Source organism: Erinaceus europaeus, chromosome 17 (assembly GCF_950295315.1).
Source record: "Erinaceus europaeus chromosome 17, mEriEur2.1, whole genome shotgun sequence".
Classification (NCBI taxonomy): domain Eukaryota; kingdom Metazoa; phylum Chordata; class Mammalia; order Eulipotyphla; family Erinaceidae; genus Erinaceus; species Erinaceus europaeus.
This window is the reverse complement of record NC_080178.1, coordinates 66903905-66923871: the sequence shown is the minus strand read 5'-3', so window position 1 is coordinate 66923871 and position 19967 is coordinate 66903905. Positions and strand designations below refer to the sequence as shown.

The window sequence follows — 19967 nt, the reverse complement described above, 5'->3', positions numbered from 1 at the left end:
GGTGAATGGGCTGACAGTGAGAAGGGAGGTCAGTGTCTCCTGGTGAGGGAGACGGACGGCATTCTGGTGTTTGGAGGCATTCTGTGTTAACGCTTATTTTGAGGAGGTGTGAAATCAAATCCCAGAAACCATCTTGTAAATATATATGCATTTCCTAATTAAAATAAATTTTACAAAAAGGACTTGGAATAAGACATGCTGATTACGTTCTCCTGGATTCACACTGTGTCATTTATTCGTTTATGAGGAAAAAAAAAAGTGTGGTCTTGGAGGTGGTGCAGTAGATAAAGCACTGGACTCTCAAGCATGGGGTCCTGAGTTCGATCCCTGGCAGCACATGTACCAGAGTGATGTCTGCTTCTTTCTCTCTCTCCTCCTACCACATAAATAAATAAATAAATAAACTTTAATAAATAAGAAAAATGCTACAAAATGAAGATTATTTATCATTTTATTTTTTGTTCTACCATCAGTTCTCACATAGCATACTATATTGACAAGTTGTTTGTTCACTTTTTGCTTTGCTGTAAAATGAAGAAAATATCTGTGCCAATCCAGAAGACTGTCAAAATTATTCAGTTAGGTAATTTATATCATAAACTAAAACTGCAGAGTCCCCTTCTGGGGACTGAGTAAATATCAGCATTAATATTACAGTTGTATCTACTATTATTATTGTGCCCTCTCTCTGTATGAAGTGTGTCTCAACACCAAGCTTACCTGGCTGAATATAAATCCAAATGGGGCTGCTTAGTCTTGCTGTGAGTTAAGTGCCATATGCACACTTTGGAAATGGGAAGCTAGTAGGACATTTTGCCAAACCTTAATTATACTTAACTATAATTGAGAAGTGAATCTTAAAAAGTGAATTTTAATATGACCATCTACAAGATTAAAATATATTTCCATATTTTAGACAAAAAAAAAAATACAAACATACAAATCTCTCAACTCTAGAGAGAAATCCAGGTACCTCCCTTCCATTAAAATACCCGCGACACTCCTTGTAACTCTAGGTAACTAAGCATATGGCTAGCCATTGATCTGCAAAGGGAACTTGTGTCCATGGGATGCCACCTCTGATGAGTCTGTCCTTCGTAGATAGCCTGAAGGCACTGGAGCCACAGGATCTAAAAGAAAAGACAGAGATACTAGGAAATCAGAAGACACAGAATAGTGGACTGTACACCTGATTTGCAAGCTAGATTTGACTACTTCTCGTGGGCTCTTCCAACGTCTACATCATGTAACTAAAGAGATTGATACATATTTATTTAAAACTAGGCAAATGAATAGATTTATTTAGTACCAGTTCTTTTTCTTCAGTTGCAAGAAAAGATATCATCCACCCTACTTTACATACCACACACATACTCTTAAACTTAGAATATGTTCAAAAGAAGGAAAACAGGAAAGGTGAGCATCTTCTGACTAATAATATGTACATCTAGTTTTACTTTATACTTGTTAGATGCAGTAGTTTTAAAGTTTTAAGTGTAGTTGCTTTTCTGCTTAGTGTGAGATGGAAAATTCCCTGCCCTTTTCCCCTTGACAAACAGGACCTAAACAGTGAAGGCCATCAGTTATTTTGCAAGCTGCTTGAAAGACCCTGCACCTGGCAAGCCTTATCAGGGCCTTTGCATAGGGTTTGAGGAACGCTCTTACCGAATAGTTACAGCAGATGCCCGGATAAAATTGCAAACAGATGGCCGGTGGTCCCAGCAGATGGCAAAAGAATGTGGTGACCCCCACTTTGGCTGGGTACTATTGGCCTGGTTCATGGTGTGATGTTTAGAACTAGCTCATGCTTTGCTCTGAATGGATCATGCTTTTGCTGAGTTTGAAATGATTGGATTTTGCGTTTTCTATAGCATGTTATTGGATATAGGCTGATAAGGTGATGTGTTCCCCCTCCCTGAGTGTAGTCTGAATTCCTATAAATTGTGTGGTTTGAGCCTTGTTCAGGGTTGAGCTGGTGGACTGCTGTCAGTCACCACTCAGCCTGGATTCGAATTCGTGAATAAACATCTTTTGCTTCCTTGCAGTGGATGGTGGTTTGATTCTGCTTGCTAACAATAATTACTTATAAAGACATGGACATTCAGACTCTGTGAGCTTCCAATATTAATTATTTTTTTAAAATATTTTATTTATTTATGAGAAAGATAGGAGGAGAGAGAAAGAACTAGACATCACTCTGGCACATGTGCTGCCAGGGATCAAACTCAGGACCTCATGCTTAAGAGTCCAAAGCTTTACCACTGCACCACCTCCTGGACCACGCCAATACTAATTCTATGGATGGACTTGAGAAAAAATTTAAACCTTCATTTGTACACTGTTCATGATTTTTAAAGGGAGGACATATTAGTACATATTAAGTAAGTTTTGGATCAAGGAGACAGAAGTTAGTCGTACAAGTGGTGTCTGACATCTGATACAATGTAATTTATTTGTTATAACCACAGATAATAATTATCAGATTATATGCTGGAACCTGTAATGCTTACTTAGCAGGCATTTTTTGATATGCCAGGTATTAGCAGAGTTTGTAGGGATACATTAGTCAATCACACAAAATCCTTTTAAATAATGGAGTTAATGTTTCCAAGAGGATTAATTTTTGTCATCAAATCTATAGTAATGTCAGGAACTTACATTACTTTACTTGTTTCATGTATGAGGAAAAGCAAGTGCAGGATGATGACTCAATAAAATGTCCAAATTCTGGGAGTCGACAGGTAGTGCAGCAGGTTAAGTGCACGTGGCGCAAAGTGCAAGGACCAGCTTAAGGATACCGGTTCCACCGCCCCCCACCTGCAGGGAAGTCGCTTCACAAGCAGTGAAGCAGGTCTGCAGGTGTCTATCTTTCTCTCCCTCTCTCTGTCTTCCCCTCCTCTCTCCATTTCTCTCTGTCCTATCCAACAACAATGACAATAATAACTACAACAATAAAACAAGAGCAACAAAAGGGAATACATAAATAAATAAAATATAAAAAAATGTCCAAGTTCAAACAATAAAAGCTAGTAGAGACAAGATTCAGGTCTATGTTTGTTGAACCTTGGAGTTATATGCTTATTAAATATTCATCTGTCGACCTAACTTACTGATCATAATTCTGGGATATAATTATGTATACTGGTAATTAAGCAACTGGTGATGATATAGTAGGAAAAATTTTCTAAGTTATACTTCAGGGAAGAGATAGAACAAATGCATAAAGTCGGTCACAGAAAGTCAGTCTTTGAGGGGGTAGATAGCATAATGGTTATGCAAAGAGACTCATGACTGAGGCATCAAAGCTCAAACTCCCCCCTCCCCAAACCAAACACAACCATAAACCAGAGCTAAGCAGTACTCTGATTAAAAAAAAAAAAAAGAATCCAAATCAGAAGTCATTCTCTAGCTAAGGGAATTCTCTATAGAGAACTCATTGATAAGATAAATGAATTCCTGTTCTTGTACTCATTCACATAGATATGATATAGCACCTGTTAGGGAAGTTAAACAGGAACATTTTTATAATGAAGATTCCTCATGGTTTGGGAAGTGGTTCAGTGTACACAGCATTAGACGCTCAAGCATGAGGTCTTGAGTTCAATCCCTAGCAGCACATGTACCAGAGTGATACCTGGTTCTTTCTCTCTCTTCTCTTTCTCATTAATTAATAAAATATTTTTTAAAAATTCCTCTAGGAATTTTCTATATGTAAGATTCAAGACTAGTCTGTTACTTTCTACTTGTCCACAAAGATCACTATTACAGACAGAAGTTATGAAAATAGATCACCATGAATTAACATCCCAAAATTCTCATTTTCCTCCCATTCAGAGCCCACTCTGGTCTAGCCTTCAGATGAACTAGTTAGGGGAATGATGTTTTTCCTCTTTACCCTCCAATGGTCATCTATTCTAGTCAGAGTCAAAAAGAAAACCTGAAATTCCAACAACCAACTCTTTAAATCTTGTGTTTCTTGTACTACATGCTTAGTACTTGGGGGAAGTATAAAGTTAGGAGGTCACCAACACTCACCTCAGTGTCAGAAAATATCAGACTTGTGGTCATGACTAAGGTGACGGAATAGCAAAGGGTTTTGCAACCAGCAGTTTCCACCTATATATAGCAACGCTGTCCCCTTGGAGGATACAGTCTTGAGTGTCTGCACCTGATTAGGTCCTCACAGCTGATGTTTCAGAGGGCTCTGATGAGAGTAAAGATTCGCTGGGACTTCTGAGGTTGAGTCTATTTTTTATCAACTTTGTAAGCAAGAGTGAAACTATAAAACAATTAGGATATGAAAGTAAAATGTTTTCTCCCAGATATAGACTCTGACTAAAAGATATGGTAGTTAACGAACTTATTTTCCATTGACTTTTGTTTATAAAATAATTGGTCCTAGTATATAATCATAAAATTCCAAAAATATATTAAAACAGCTACAATGTCATTCTCACCACTCACCATCCACAAATATATTCAAGGTATGTGTATGAGTGCTTTGTGGATTTGTATGTTTATGTACACATTAATGTGTGTTGAGTCATATATATATATATATATATATATATATATATATATATATACTGAAGGCTGAAAGTGAAAGTGACAGACACAGAAAAAGATGAAAGGTCAGAGTAGTATATGTTACATAAGCCTAATAAATTAGTTCTGTGTCTAGTTGATAGTTTGTCCTGGGTTTATTGAATAAATATGTGAATACACAAAAATTACACACAGTATGTATACATATATTTCAGACTGTGATCAAAACAGTTTAACACACTGCATATATTTGATTACCGATGGGCCTCCAGTTTGAAAGTCTGGTGTGTTCTCAGTGTGGCATCTCCTCAGCCTGGCAATGATATTTCAAATCTGACACCAAAAGCACAATTTGTATTTTATATGTATCATCATATGTATATATCCTACTCATGCAATTTTTTAAAATTTGTAAAATGGAAATATTGTCATTCATACTTCAGTAAAGCTGGGAAAAAATAAAAGTTAAGAAGTGTTAACATCTTACTTTGAAGCATGACAGAACAATACCTGAAAAAAAATGTTTTTTAAAAAAGTTAAATAATCAGACAGCTCTGGGGATATGGAAGAGCATAGCATTTACATGGTAGAAGTCTCAATTTCCCCATACCACCATATGCAAGAACTCTAGCCTCTCTTTTTTTCTATCATTCATAAGAATAAATAAAATTTTAAAGGAAAACAAGCAAACAAAATAATGGGTGAGGAATACACAATTACTGGGAAATACCATAATTTAGTCATTCATTTTTTTTGTAAATAAGTATGTGTGTGTGTGTGTGAAATTCTCACTATACTTTTAGAAGAGGAAAACATGGAAGTTGGGTGGTAGCAACAGTGGGTTAAGTGCACATGGCGCAAAGAGCAAGGACCAGCCTAAGTTCGAGCCCCTGGCTCTCCACCTGCAGGGAAGTCACTTCACAAGCCGTGAAGCAAGTCTTCAGGTGTCTATCTTTCTCTCCCTCTGTCTTCCCTTCCTCTCTCCATTTCTTTCTGTGCTATCCAACAATGATGACATCAATAACATCAATTAAAAAAAAAAAGAAGAGGAAAACACTTTAATTGCCTTGTCTACTGAATATCAGCTACACTACAAAGAATATGGCTGTATGGTTGAAGCCCCCAGGTCCCCACCTGCAGGGGGGTCGCTTCACAAGTGCTAAAACAGGTCTGCAAGTGTACCTGTCTCTCTCCCTCTCAAGTTCTCTCCATCCTATAAAAAAATTTGAAAAAATGGCCACCGGAGCAGTAGATTCATAGTGCAAGCACTGAGCCCCATCAATAACCCTGGAGGCTCAAATAAATAAAAATACAAAGTGTAGCTGTAAATGTGATGTAGTTCTGTAACAAAATAAAGCTGATGAATACGAAAAAAAGTATCTAGAAACAAATTTGCACACACATGAATTGTAACTATATTCAGATTTGTAACTTCTAAGTGGAGAAAAGGCCCTTATTACATTAAATAGTGCTAAATGAACTTAACATGCACGAAATAAAGTGTTTCTTTGCCCTTCATTTGTATCATACACAATGAAAAACATATTACAGCTTTCATTTAGAATGAGGAAAATAGGAGGAAGAAGATTAGATTCTTATATTCTGAGACTTTAAAATGGCATAAGGTGGATGGGGGTAGATATGATGGTTATACAAAGAGACTGTAGGGAGGCGTTAAGGGGATTTGAAACTGGATCCTCAAGAGTGATAATGTGTACACTCTATCAGGTGTACTACCACCAACCTCTTAACACAGGTGGGGAGCCAGGGGCTTGAACCGGGATCCTTACGTTGGTCCTTGCGCTTTACGCCACCTGTGCTTAACCTATTGCACTACTGCCCGACTCCCATCTAAGGATATTTCCATCCTTGATTTTAAAATCTCTTCAGTCTTTCTAACCTAACAATAAACACATCTGATATAATTGTTATATTTTCCCACGTTATTTCTCTTCTCTTCTTTAAAGACATTTTTATAAACCCAAAGTCAGTGTTATTATCTATGATGGTGTTGCTTTCCCCCTTTACTCACTTTCAATCAGATAGAGTTGTGTATTCTGGGGATTTTTACCTTTATTTTATTTATATTGTTGTTGTTGTTTTGCCTCCAGGGTTATTGCTGGGGCTCAGTGCCTGTACTATGAATCCACTGCTCCTAGCGGCCATTTTTGTCCATTTTATTGGATAAGACAGAGAGAAATTGAGAGGGAAGGGGGAGATAGCGAGGGAGAAAGAAAGATAGACACTTAAAGACCTATGTCGAAGCTTGTGAAATGACTCCCCTGCAGGTGGGGAACCGGGGGTTTGAACTGGGTCCTTGCACAGGTTCTTGTGCTTAGTACTATGTGAGCTTAACTGGATGCACCACCTCTAGGCCCTCATTGTGGGCATGTTTTTAATAAGCATGTAGTAGAAGTACTTTTGCTTCCTCTGTCTACCTCCCATACTTAGACATAGTGGACGGAATCATATGTGGTTTCTCCCACTAATTTTCAGTCTCTAGCAAGCTTGATCAACACCTCCCTCTCCTTAGGGAATTCTCTTCTCTTCCCATGACTGCCACAATGGAGAGTGTATAGTCGCCAGCAGTTGCTTAAATCCTATTCCATTCTACCCATATCCCCACCTATGGTAGATATTATTGGGCAATATGGACTAATTATAGTAGTGTATACCCTATGTTTACCCCTCCTGTTCAATTCCTACTTCCTCTCTAACTGCTGGAAATTGTTACATTTGCAGTTTGCTCTTATATATTGAAGACAGGTGTGTTTGCCTATGGGAGCAGAGGGGCTTACCAGATATGTGCTTTGAAGACTCCTACCACCATCCAGAGTAATAACTGAATGTGTAGAGAGAGAGTACTGCCACAAAATGCCTTTGTACGTTTCTTTTGATTTCCACTTATAGTCATATGTGCTACATTGAAATGTATTGTATTAACTAAATAATAATAATATCTTTTCTATGTCTTTGGACTAAGAAGCACAGATATTTTAATTAATTAATTTTTCTTTTTCACCAGAGCACTGCTCAGCTCTGCCTTATGGTGGTGCAAGGGACTGAACCTGGGACTGTGGAGCCTCAAGCATGAGAGTTTCTTGGCATAACCATTATGCTATCTCCCCACCCCTTATTTTATTTTATTTATTTATTTTTAAATAATTTATATATTTATTCATGAGAAAGATAGGAGGAGAAAAAAAATAGACATCACTCTGGTACATTTGCTGCTGGGGATCGAACTCAGGACCTCATAGTTGAGAATCCAATGCTTTATCCACTGTGCCACCTCCTGGACCACTATTTTATTTTATTTTATTCTTATTTCCACCAGAGTCATCACTGGAGCTCACTTGCCAGCACTATGAATCCACCACTCCTGGCAACCATTTTTTTCCTTTTATTTTTTGTTGTCCCCTTTTGGTAATATTTGTTAGCACAGAGAAAAACTGAGAGGGGAGGGGAGATAAAGCAAGAGAGAGAAAGACAGACACCTGCAGACCTGCTTCACCACTAGTGAAGCTTCTCCCCCTGCAGATGGGAAACTGGAGCTCGAACCTGAGTCTTTGAGTTACCTACAACCTTACACCAGAGAGATCAGAATCATCTGGTCCAGTTTGAAAGCTTTATATGTTGCTCAACATTTGCACATTGGCAATACATTCCAAACACTGAGGTTATTTGAGTAAAATTCTTTTCAGAATGTTAGTTCTCATCCCAGTTTACTTGCCCTGTGATGATGGGATAAATGGAGAGTAAAACCACTGATACTGGTCTTATGAAACAGATTCTAAGACTTTTTAATAGGCTTTGCCAAGGAACAGCAAAATTTACAAAATACAATCCAGAAATTATCTATGTAGGGAGCAGAGGTGAATCACATTTGAAATTTGTCCAACAGGCAAAATATGGGAGAGTTGTGAACAATGTATTTGTTTCTATGCTATCTAGAAATTACATCAATGTCCAGTTAATTGAAGACACACATCTCAAACTTAGAAGGTGTACTTCTTATTTATTTAACTAATTCCCATCACCAATGTTATCTACAAAATTGAATCTTCTAGTAGATATCCAATAAATACCACTTTCTGTAATGAGTTCAGTTGGTTACACACTAACAGTCATGATACTGAAGCATTGTTTGTCTCCTTATTTGTGGATATTAATTCATAACTCTATTTCATAGGGAAGCCATCTTTCTCCTTAAAAAATAACTTGATTACTCCTTCCCGGATCTGCTTGGTCTTGACTCCATAAACAATAGGGTTCAAGGTAGGAGGAAACATCAAATAGAGATTGGCAATTATGATGTGGACATGATGGGGGATGTTTCGTCCCCCAAAACGATGAGTGAAAATGGTGAATAAGGCTGGGACATAGGTGATGACAATGGCACAGATGTGGGCTGTACAGGTACTAAAGGCTTTGTGACGAGCATCTGCTGATGACAGACTCACCACTGCCCGCAAGATCATGGTGTAAGACACAGAAATACAGAACATATCAAAGCCCCCAATCAGGAGGGCTGTCAAGAGACCATAGATAGCGTTGACCTTGAAATTACCACAGGACATCTTGGCCACTGACATGTGGTCACAGTAGGTGTGGGGAATGAAGTTGCCCCGGCAGTAGGGCAGGCGCTTGGTGAGGAAGGTGAAGGGCATGATGAGCGCCACACTCCTCAGCAAGGTGGCTAAGCCGGCCTTGGCAATGACAGGGTTGGTGAGGATGGTGGAGTAGCGCAGAGGGTAGCAGATGGCCACATAGCGGTCCAGCGCCATCAGCATGAGCACACCTGACTCCATCCCTGTCAGCATGTGGACAAAAAACATCTGGGCCAGGCAGGCATTGAAGTCAATCTCCTTGAGGTTGAACCAGAAGATGCACAGCATGTTGGGCACGGTGGTGGTACAGAGGGTGACGTCTGTGAAGGACAGTAGGGCCAGGAAGTAGTACATGGGCCTGTGCAGGGCCTCCTCATGGCTGATGAGGTAGATGAGGCCGCAGTTGCCCACGACAGCTGTGACGTACATGAAGCAGAATGGCAGGGAGATCCAGATGTGTGCAGCCTCCAGCCCAGGAATCCCATTCAAGAGCAAGAACTTGGGTGTCAGACTGGAGCTGTTGAGCTCAGACATAATGTCTGCAGGTAGGGCAGCATTTTACGGTCTTTATCAGCAGTTGCTTTCTGGACAAGAGAATTATTCAGAGGTCATGAAAGAGTTTGAAATGAAAAAGTGGTGTTTGGAATAGTAAGCCTAAAATATACATCTATGTTTGTGCTGCACTATAAGTAATAGAAAAGATTTGGAAACAATCCAAGTATACAATTATAAATGACAGACTAAGAAAGCTTTGGTGTATTTACACTGCTGAAAACTATCCAGTTGTAAGACAATGAAATCAGCAAAATGATTAAGTCTCACCTCTAGCTACAACATCAGTGGAGACAAATCTTGCTAAACAGAATGAGCCAGAAAGACAAAAGATGAATCCCATGTGATCTCATGAATATGCAGTGTGTAGTAGAAAAGCAAAGAGAGAGGTGAAGCACAAGCAAACTTTTCATCGTCGTTGCAGATCTGAGTTATTATAGGCAGTGTGGTGAATGGGCTGACAGTGAGAAGGGAGGTCAGTGTCTCCTGGTGAGGGAGACGGACGGCATTCTGGTGTTTGGAGGCATTCTGTGTTAACGCTTATTTTGAGGAGGTGTGAAATCAAATCCCAGAAACCATCTTGTCTTGCTGTGGTGTTTAAAAAATAAACAGTATCATCTTTTTAAAAAATATATATTTTTAATTAAGAGGATTAATGGCTTACAGTCGACAATAAAATGCAGTAACAAAAAATAAAATATAGTATATTTTATAACATGTATAACATATCTCAGTTTTCCACATAACAATTCAGTCCCCTCTAGGTCCTCTGCCATCATGTTCTAGGATCTGAACCTTCTCCCTCCTCCACCCTAAAGTCCTTTACTTTGGTGCAATACAGAAAACGTAGTCCAAGTTCTGTTTTGTGTTTTCTTATTTTAAAATTCTTTTTATTTGTTAATGATGATTTAATAATTATTGACAAGATTGTGGGATATCATACAATTCCCACTACCAGAGTTCTGTATCCCATCCCCTCCATTGGAAGCTTCTCTATTCTTTTTTTAAAAATTTTTTAAATTTATTTTAAAAAGGAGACATAACAAAACCATAGGATAAGAGGGGTAGAACTTCACACACAATTCCCACCACTAGATCTCCGTATCCTATATCCTCCCCTAAACTACCTGTTATTTACCCCTCTGGGAGTATAGACCCAGAGTCATTATGGGGTGCAGAAGGTGGAAGGTCTGGCTCCTGTAATTGCATCTCTGCTGGACATGGGCATTGACAGACTGATCCATACCCCTAGCCAAACAGTATCATCTTACTCTACTCTATTTAACAGTTTAGTCTTCCCTTTCTACTACATATTTTGTCATATAACTATCCTCGCCTTCTACAATTCTTCCTAACACACCTTTTGCACTGTATAACTTCTCAATAACTAAGTTGTAAGCTAAGCTACAACTGCCTTCTTTCCTTAAATAAGTGATTTCTAGTCCCTCCTTTTAGACTCTGTCCAGTCTTTTTATATCTGAGTCCTGTAACTAAAATGCAGGTGCTTATAAATTTAACCTAATCAGACCATTTCTCAGCAGAAGTTTAATTTTCTAACTTCAATAGCAGATCAAAAATTAGCATGCTGTTCTTTCTTGAAGATCATGAAGAAATATAATGTTCCATCAATAACTTGCCAACAATGTTTGATATAGTTTATTAAAGATAGTCCATTGTTCTGGAGAAGAAAAAAGTCTCTGTACCTCTAAACCACTAGTATATTTATAGAAATGTAGTAGCAATGCTGTTAAATATTTGAATTCATTCAGATACAGAATCTTTTCCTTTTGACTTCTCTACCTTTGCTCTTTTGAAATAAGTTCCATATCCACTCCTACACTAGATTCACACCCTGGAAACCTTGGAAGTTCTAATAATAAGTTATTTAAAAATTTTTTAAAATTTCTTTATTGGGGAATCAATGTTTTACATTCGACAGTAAATATAATAGTTTGCACATGCATAACATTTCCCCGTTTTCCATATAACAGTACAACCCCCACTAGGTCCTCTGCCATCCTTTTTGTACCTGTATTCTCCCACCCACCCACCCACCCACCCCAGAGCCTTTTACTTTGGTGCAATACGCCAATTCCCTAATAATAAATTATTGATTATACTGTGTGAATTTAAATCTTTCTTTTGTCTAATCAAGTAATACTATAAAAGATAAAGCCAAAATTTGGATAGTTATTTCTTTTTATTTTACTTACTTATTCCATTGGGACAAGGAGAAGTAAGTTGAGAGAAAGGAAGAGAGAGGGGGTTGAAAAGAGAGATTCCTAGGGTTTAAGAAGGCAATAGACAGTTATTGCTATAACCAAATCATTTGGCAATTGCGTTAATTTTGAAAACCTCATTGTTAGGATTTGCTGTATCATACAAGACTTCGCTGTAGTTTATGTCCTATTAGACTATTTACTTATAGCTGTATCTTATAAAGTAACACCACCAGTTGTTTCTGATCCAGCTTTCCAGTTGTTTTTCCAACTATGATACCATCTCCCTGGACAATAACTTGGGCCCACCTGCGTACCTGATGTCAGCCTCAGGCAAAAACAAGTAATGTCATGGGCCCCTTGGAATATACTCAAAATGAACCTACCAGCTTTTTCCTAAATGGAGACCCCAAATCTTCATCTGCAATACTCTTGCCTTTATGTTCATGATTAGTCAAAAATTTGTTCTGCTTTATATCTTAACTCATTTTCAGCCATCAGGTTCCAGATGCCAACCTGACTTCCCTGGGCAGACAACCACATCAATGTGTCCTGGAGCCCCACCTACATAGACTCCTGCCCCACTAGGGAAAGAGAGAGACAGGCTGGGAGTATGGATCAACTTGTCAATGCCCATGTTCAGCGGGGAAGCAATTACAGAAGCCAGATTTTCCACATCCTGCACCACATAATGATCCTGGGTCCCTACTCCCAGAGGGATAAAGAATAGGAAAGCTATCAGGGGAGGGGATTGGATACGAGTTCTGGTGGTAGGAACTGTGTGGAATTGTACCCCCTCTTATCCTATGGTATTGTTAATATTTCCATTTTATAAATTAAAAAAAAACATGCACATAAAGAGAGAAAGAGAGAGAGAGAGAATGAGATTCCTGCAGTATTGCTTCACCACTCATGAAGCTTCCCCTGGAGGTGGGGACCAGGGGCTCAAACCTGGCTCCTGGCACATGGTAACTTGTATGATTTTCCAGTTTTACCACCTCCCAGCCCCCAAATAAAGTTATATTTAAGCTTTGGATTAGACTTCAATTTCCTTATACCCTCAAAATCGATGCAATATATTCCGACCATCTAGTAGATGTTATTTGTGGTGTCATAACATGTCACTGTGAAGCACAAGGCATAGAGTCCTGTCATTTAATATCCTAGAAATCACTGCTGTGTCTAATACTGAGCAGAGTTTATGAAAGTCACTGTAGAATTCATAAAAAACAATAAAATTTTAGTGTTTCACGCACAAGATCTGGTTTTTATTCATATAGGGGAGTTTTCAGAAATGCCATTAGCTTTAAACCACAGAGACTAAAGATTAACATCTATCTGGTCCACTGTTGTTTATATTTACATTATGGTCAAATGAATTTTTTTTTAAGATTTTATTTATGAGAAAGATAGGAGGAGAGAGAAAGAACCAGACATAACTCTGGTACATGTGCTGCCGGGGATCAAACTCAGGCCCTCCAGCTCGAGAGTCTGATGCTTTATCACTGCCCCACCTCCCGGACCACAAATGAATTTTTAATGACACTAAAACCAGTGGAATCCACCCAGAAAGAGAGCTCTGGTAAAAGCTGGGGATTGAAACTGGAACTCTGAAGCCTCAGGCCTTAGAGTCACTTTGCATAACCATTATGCTATCTACCTCCACCCAAGAGCCAATACTTCTTAAGAAAAGGACTTGGTATATATTTTGCAGTAGTTTATGGATACGTGTGCACATAAGCTCTCTCTCACAGAAACTGGTGTATATTTAGATTAATATATACCTGAAAGCAGAAGTACACTAGAGTTTGCAGTGAGTACCTCCCTAACACTTCCTCTCCACTATTCCAAGCTTGGGATCCATGATTGCTCAACAAATTGTTTGGCCTCATATGTTAACTCTCTTTTCAATCACCAGGTTCTAGATGCCACCTGGATGCTGGCTAGGCTTCCCTGGATTGAAGACCCCACCAATGTGTCCTGGAGCTCAGCTTCCCCAGAGACACACCTTACTAGGGAAAGATGCCACCTGGATGCTGGCTAGGCTTCCCTGGATTGAAGACCCCACCAATGTGTCCTGGAGCTCAGCTTCCCCAGAGACCCACCCTACTAGGGAAAGAGAGAGGCAGACTGGGAGTATGGACCGACCAGTCAACGCCCATGTTCAGCGGGGAAGCAATTACAGAAGCCAGACCTTCTGCCTTCTGCAACCCTCAATGACCCTGGGTCCTTGCTCCCAGAGGGATAGAGAATGGGAAAGCTACCATGGGAGGGGGGGGATTATGGGGATTGGGTGGTGGGAATTGTGTGGAGTTGTACCCCTTCTACCTTATGTTTTTGTTCACTAATCCTTTCTTAAATAAAAAATTAAAAAAAAAAAGAAAAGGACTTGGTTTGTGTGTATTTAACACTTTTAGTTAAACTGAAAATTTTCCTGAAGCTTTAACTTCCAAATGAAAAAATAATTTTGTAATTGGAAACTTTAAGTATAATGTAAACTATTCAAATTGAACCACTTAAAATTGTTGTATCAAAATCCTTATCTATATCTACAATTGTGCATTAAAAAAAAAAAAAAAAACAGGGCAAATGTAGCTAGCATAATGGTTATGCAAAGAGACTCTCATGCCTGAGGCTCTAAAGTCCCAGGTTCAGTTCGGGTCCCATCGTCTATCAGAGCTGAACAGTGCTCTGGTAAAAAAAAAAAAAAATTCCAAAAAGAAAAATTACTACCAACAAACTTTCATTCAAATTACAAAAGTAGATTAGGTTTTAGTATTTTTGATTCCACAAGAAAAAGTTATTAAAGTGGCTATTTTAAAAATTCTTTCTAGTTTATCATTTATAAGAAGTTATGTTCCTTCTAGTATTGACTGAGAACTTTCGATTCATGGGACTTGAGACTTTAGTCATGGAAACCTAATGGCTAGTGATGTTGGCAATTTTGGGTGAACAAACCCTTTGTAATCTAAACTCTTGACCTGCATATTTTTTCTTTTTTTAAAGTTTTTAAAAATACTTTATTTTATTTCAATGAGGGGGAGAGATATGGAGGGAAAGACAGATAGAGGCCAGAGCACTGCTCAGCTCTGGTTTATGGTGGTGCTGGGGATTGAACCTGGGAGTTTGGAGCCTCAGGCATGAGAGTCTTTTTGCATAGCCCCAGGCCTGGATGTTTTTTTTCTTCTTTAGCCCAGCTGATTCCACACATGTGGTCTCTTCTCAGTATTTGGGTGAGTGATTTTGCACAAACCAAGCAAAAACAATACCCTGTAGTTGCCAGAACGCTATCCAACTGTATATCGTTTATTTTATTGTAAATACTGGTGAACAGCGATCGATAAATAGTTTAACAGAACTTGGACTGGTGTTGGTGTATCGCACCAAAGTAAAAGACTCTGGTGTGAGTGAGGGAAAAAGAGTTCAGGTCCTGGAACAGGATGGCAGAGGACCTAGTGGGGTTGTATTGTTATGTGGAAAATTGAGAAATGTTATTCATGTACAAACTGTTGTATTTACTGTTGACTATAAAACATTAATCCCCCAATAAAGAAAAGAAAAATAAATAAGTGGCTTTTATTAAAAACAAAGAAGGAAATATAATAAATAAATAAATTTTTATTTCCTTATCATACTTTCCTCCTCCCTTTCCTATTTCTGTCTCTAGCATAACAAAAAGAAAGAAATTTCTTTATTAAAAAAGCACTACCTTTTCCTGAAATTGCCTCTCCTGAACTGTTTTCATAGTACACATCATTGTTTTCTTATTCAACTGTTTTTACTTTCATCAAATAGGTATTTTTGAAAATTCTCCTTACTTACCTCAGTGCTAGCCACAATCAAATCTCTACGCATGGCTGAGAATCCTTCAGAATCATTTGACACCTGGAATAGAATCTTCTTACATATGATTGCTAGTTTCCCTTGAGACTCTCTAGACATATGTCCCAAGTTGACTGGCCTCCGCAATCAGAAGTTTCAGAGGGATATATTTCAAGACAAAACTCTGACTCTTAAAGTATTGCATATTTAGCTTGAATTGAAACATCATTAACAAAACAACACATCAAAGGCCTACCACTGGATGGTTTAATTGAAACACATGTACGTGAAAAAAAAAAAAACATACCAAAACACCTCCACCACACACAAAAACAATCAATCCAACAAACAAAACACCCAGGGCAGGGGGAAGATAGGATGATGGTTATGTAAACAGACTCTCATGCCTGAGGCTCTGAGGTCCCAGGTCAACTCCCCCCCCCGCCCCCCCCACACCACCATAAGCTAGAGTTGAGCAGTGCTCTGATAACAAGTAAATAAATAAATAAATATTTCAAAACAAAAATACCCAGAAGTTAGCCAACAGTGTCTAAGACATTATGAGAACTATAGTGGCTATTGTTGGGAGCCTGGGGCACAGAACTTTGGTTTTGAGTATGGTGTGGAACTTCTACACCCTGTAATCTAACAATCTTTATTATTATTTTATTTATTTATTTATTTATTTTTAATATTTTATTTTATTTATTTATTCCCTTTTGTTGCCCTTGTTGTTTTATTGTTGTAGTTATTATTGTTGTTGTCGTTGTTGGATAGGACAGAGAGAAATGGAGAGAGGAGGGGAAGACAGAGAGGGGGAGAGAAAGATAGACACCTGCAGACCTGCTTCACCACCTGTGAAGCGACTCCCCTGCAGGTGGGGAGCCGGGGTTCGAACCGGGATCCTTATGCCGGTCCTTGTGCTTTGCACCACCTGCGCTTAACCCGCTGCGCTACAGCCCAACTCCCGTAATCTAACAATTTTATAAACCACTATTCATTACAAATTTAAAAATGGCTTAAAAAAAAAAACAACTTCAATGCCTTATCCAAATGGGCAATGTAACTTATAACTCTATTAGAAATGAACATTATTTTAAGGAATATCTTTTTCTTGTATCACAAAAAAAAAAATCATTTTGTAATTCTAACACGGAGCCTCATCAGGCTCATCATTTTTAGTTTTCTGGCATCCATTCATGTCTTTGCATTCATAGGATCCAGGGTTCAAATACAGGCATTGTATTATACCTGAGTAAGTCTTAGATCTCTCTCACCCTTAGAGAATGAATTCAGATGTTTTTGAAAGACAAAGCTTTCTTTACTTCATCTAACATTTTATAATTATTATGTATGATATTCTGTTTATGTATAAATTTTAAACTATAGGGAACCTTGTATATTTTTTTCTACCCTGTACTTAAAGTACATTTTGGTGTCATTATGAAAGCCTTGAAGTGGGATTTTTCTAATAACATTTTATTTACTTATTTTGTATGTGTGAGACAGAGAGAGCTCAAAGCACCATTCTACCATTTATGATGTTCTGTTTGTTGTTCTCTTTCCTGTTTTTATGTGATCCCAAACCCATCGACTCATACACCCAAGGCATATACTTTACTTTTGAACCACCTCCCTGGACTTAATATTGGGAACTTTCAATAGGTAGGTCACCCTATCCCTATAGCTATCAATATATTGAGGTGGACGTAGTTCAAGCCCCTGGTCCCCACCTGCAAGGGCAGAGCTTTGCAAGCGGTGAAGCAGGGATACAGGTGTCTCTCTCTTTCTCTCCCCTTTTCTGTCTCTTCCTTCCTTCCCCCTCGATTTCTGACTGTCTCTATCCAATAAGTAAACAAACAAACAAAAAAATTTTTTTTTAAAAAAAGAGCACAGCTCTTTCTGTAGCCCACTGATGTTAATGAAGTTTCTCCTTGTTGACCCCATTGGCTGGCACTGATTCTCGAACCTGCAACAATATCAAATCTAACTACATATTTAGTGCTAACTGTAAATTGCAAAATTTTAATTACATTTTCATTTTTTAAAATTTTAAAAAATTTATTTATAAAATAAAAAATAGAAAATGTCAACAAAACCATAAGATAAGGGATGGAAAGTGGTGGTAAAATCCTACACAGTCCCATCATACCAGAGTTCTGCATCCCATCTCCTCCACTGAAAGCTAATCTAGTCTTTATTTCTCTGGGAGCATGGACTCAGGAATATTACAGGGTGTAGAACGCGGAAGGTCTGGCTTCTGTAAGTGCTTCTCTGCTGAACACATTTTCATTTTAACCACTATACATTACTAATTTTCCCCTCTTTTCAGATGATTAAGTTTGTGGGATCAGTATATACATGCAAATTTAATTGTGTCAGTAAATATAGAAAAATAATCTCTATAATACTAGTGTTAAGATCAGAAAACACAAGTAGGACCTGAACTGGAATTAGCGTATTGCACCAAAGTAAGACTCTGGGGTGGGTATGGGGGAGAATACAGGTCCTGGAAAAGGATGACAGAGGACCTAGTGGGGGGTTGTATTGTTATATGGAAAACTGGGAAATGGTATGCATGTAACTATTGTATTTACTGTCTATTGTAAAACTTTAATTCTCCAATAAAGAAATTTAAAAACCTATGTTATACTCTGGCTATCAGAGTACCAAGAAAAAAAAATACAACTGTTGATTGGACAGGGGAGATAACATAATGGTTATGCACAAAGACTCTCATGCCTGAGGCTCCAACTAGGCTCCAGGTTCTATCCTCACCACCACAGGAAGAAGCTAAGCAGTGCTCTGAAACAAATTAACAACTTGTGTTTTGTCACTTCCATGCACAACTAATAGGAAATTCCCTTATGCGAACTGATTTATATATATATATTTCTCTGTCCTTCGGCAGGACTGATAAAATCCTATGTATTTGGTATTTTTATTTGTTAGTAATCACAAACATGTTTTCCCAAGTAATTTCAGTCAGTTGATTTCCTCATGCTTTGAGGAAATGTTTTAAAAATCTTTAGTGAAACTGTTAATTTTTGTTTTACTGTTTGCTTGGCAATTTAAGTTTACTGCTTTCAAATTCTGAAAGAGGCTTAAAAATGAAGCTGATTTCCCTGCCGTATTATAACTTATACAATGACTCTTTTACTTTCAAATCTTTTATTTTGTTTTTTTTTTTTACTTTCAAATCTTATAGCTTGTTCTCTCTTTTTATTTTTTACATTTTACCAAGTGCACTGCTGAGACCAGTTTCGAAACAGCTCCTGTCACTAGTAAAAAGCAAAGGCTCTAAGGCTTTCCTGGGCGTGGCTACTTTACCAGCGCTTTTACGAAGTCTTATATGATTGGCTGCCGCTCAGCTTTATGTTAATTGAATGCGACTGCTGAAGGGTTTTTTTTTTTCTTTTGATTTATATTGATATTTCCACTTAAAACATTAGACTGTATGGTTAAAAAGAAATAACTTAAATAAAATGTGTTGTTAAGCGATAACATGTGTTGAAAACCCCCTTTTTGTTTTTTGGTTAGTAGAACCGGAATTGGGGCAACTGTGTCACCCTCATTGTAAAGTGTGTAACTGTCATAGACCCAACAGACTTTGGAGGCTTCGAGTCAAGACTATACTTTCAGGGATCATTTCTATAGTTCTTTACTAGAGAAGTTCCTCTGAACGTGTAGGGCACCCGAAACCACGAGGAGGAGGTGCAGTGTTCTTTCCTGAGCGTGAAGCTGGCTTCAGATGCTGTTTTCTTGCAGCTGTTTGGTGCCATTGATGATCGTTCTCCTTTCTCTTTGGGAAAGGTAGAGGGAAAGAACACAATCTGAGTGGTTTTGTACTTAACTAGTTTAATAGTAGTTAAGTGTTACTTTATAGCCTTGTGGGTATATATTTTTTCTTTTCTATTTCCGCTGTTTTCTGCTCTTTTTAGTACGTGCTGGTTGTGAGTTTTCTCATATGTGCATGTACTGTTTGCGCATGTTCTCGTAACATGACTTAACATTATAAAGGTATCACAGCATCAGAGCTTTCTTTGTGGAATAGACGTGGCCAGAAGGTACTTGTTATCGTCATTATTGTCAACTATATTAGTACCTTTAGAGCACTTCTCATGCCATAGCATGAAATAAAAATCAAGCACAGAAAAATTGGCTAGTTTCCTTGGGAGGTAGATCACTCAAGATTTTGTGAGTGAGCTATTAGTATTAT

At 38.1% G+C, this 19967-nt stretch overlaps 1 protein-coding gene and 1 non-coding gene across 2 annotated transcripts; one reads left to right on the top strand and one right to left on the bottom strand.

The window, feature by feature from the left end:
• Positions 1-8726: 8726 nt before the first annotated feature.
• Positions 8727-9689, bottom strand: LOC103122827 (olfactory receptor 52N2). Its single transcript, XM_007533448.2, has one exon. The coding sequence runs from the start codon at positions 9687-9689 to the stop codon at positions 8727-8729; it is 963 nt and encodes a 320-aa protein (XP_007533510.2).
• Positions 9690-19374: 9685 nt separating this feature from the next.
• LOC132534107 (small nucleolar RNA U3) lies at positions 19375-19590 on the top strand. The gene has a single exon (XR_009545791.1). It is a non-coding gene; the product is annotated as a small nucleolar RNA U3 (small nucleolar RNA).
• Positions 19591-19967: the final 377 nt, after the last annotated feature.

Bases quoted from the DNA above. Each gene is read 5' to 3' on its own strand.
- LOC103122827 (XM_007533448.2), bottom strand. From the start codon at position 9,689: ATGTCTGAGCTCAACAGCTCCAGTCTGACACCCAAGTTCTTGCTCTTG.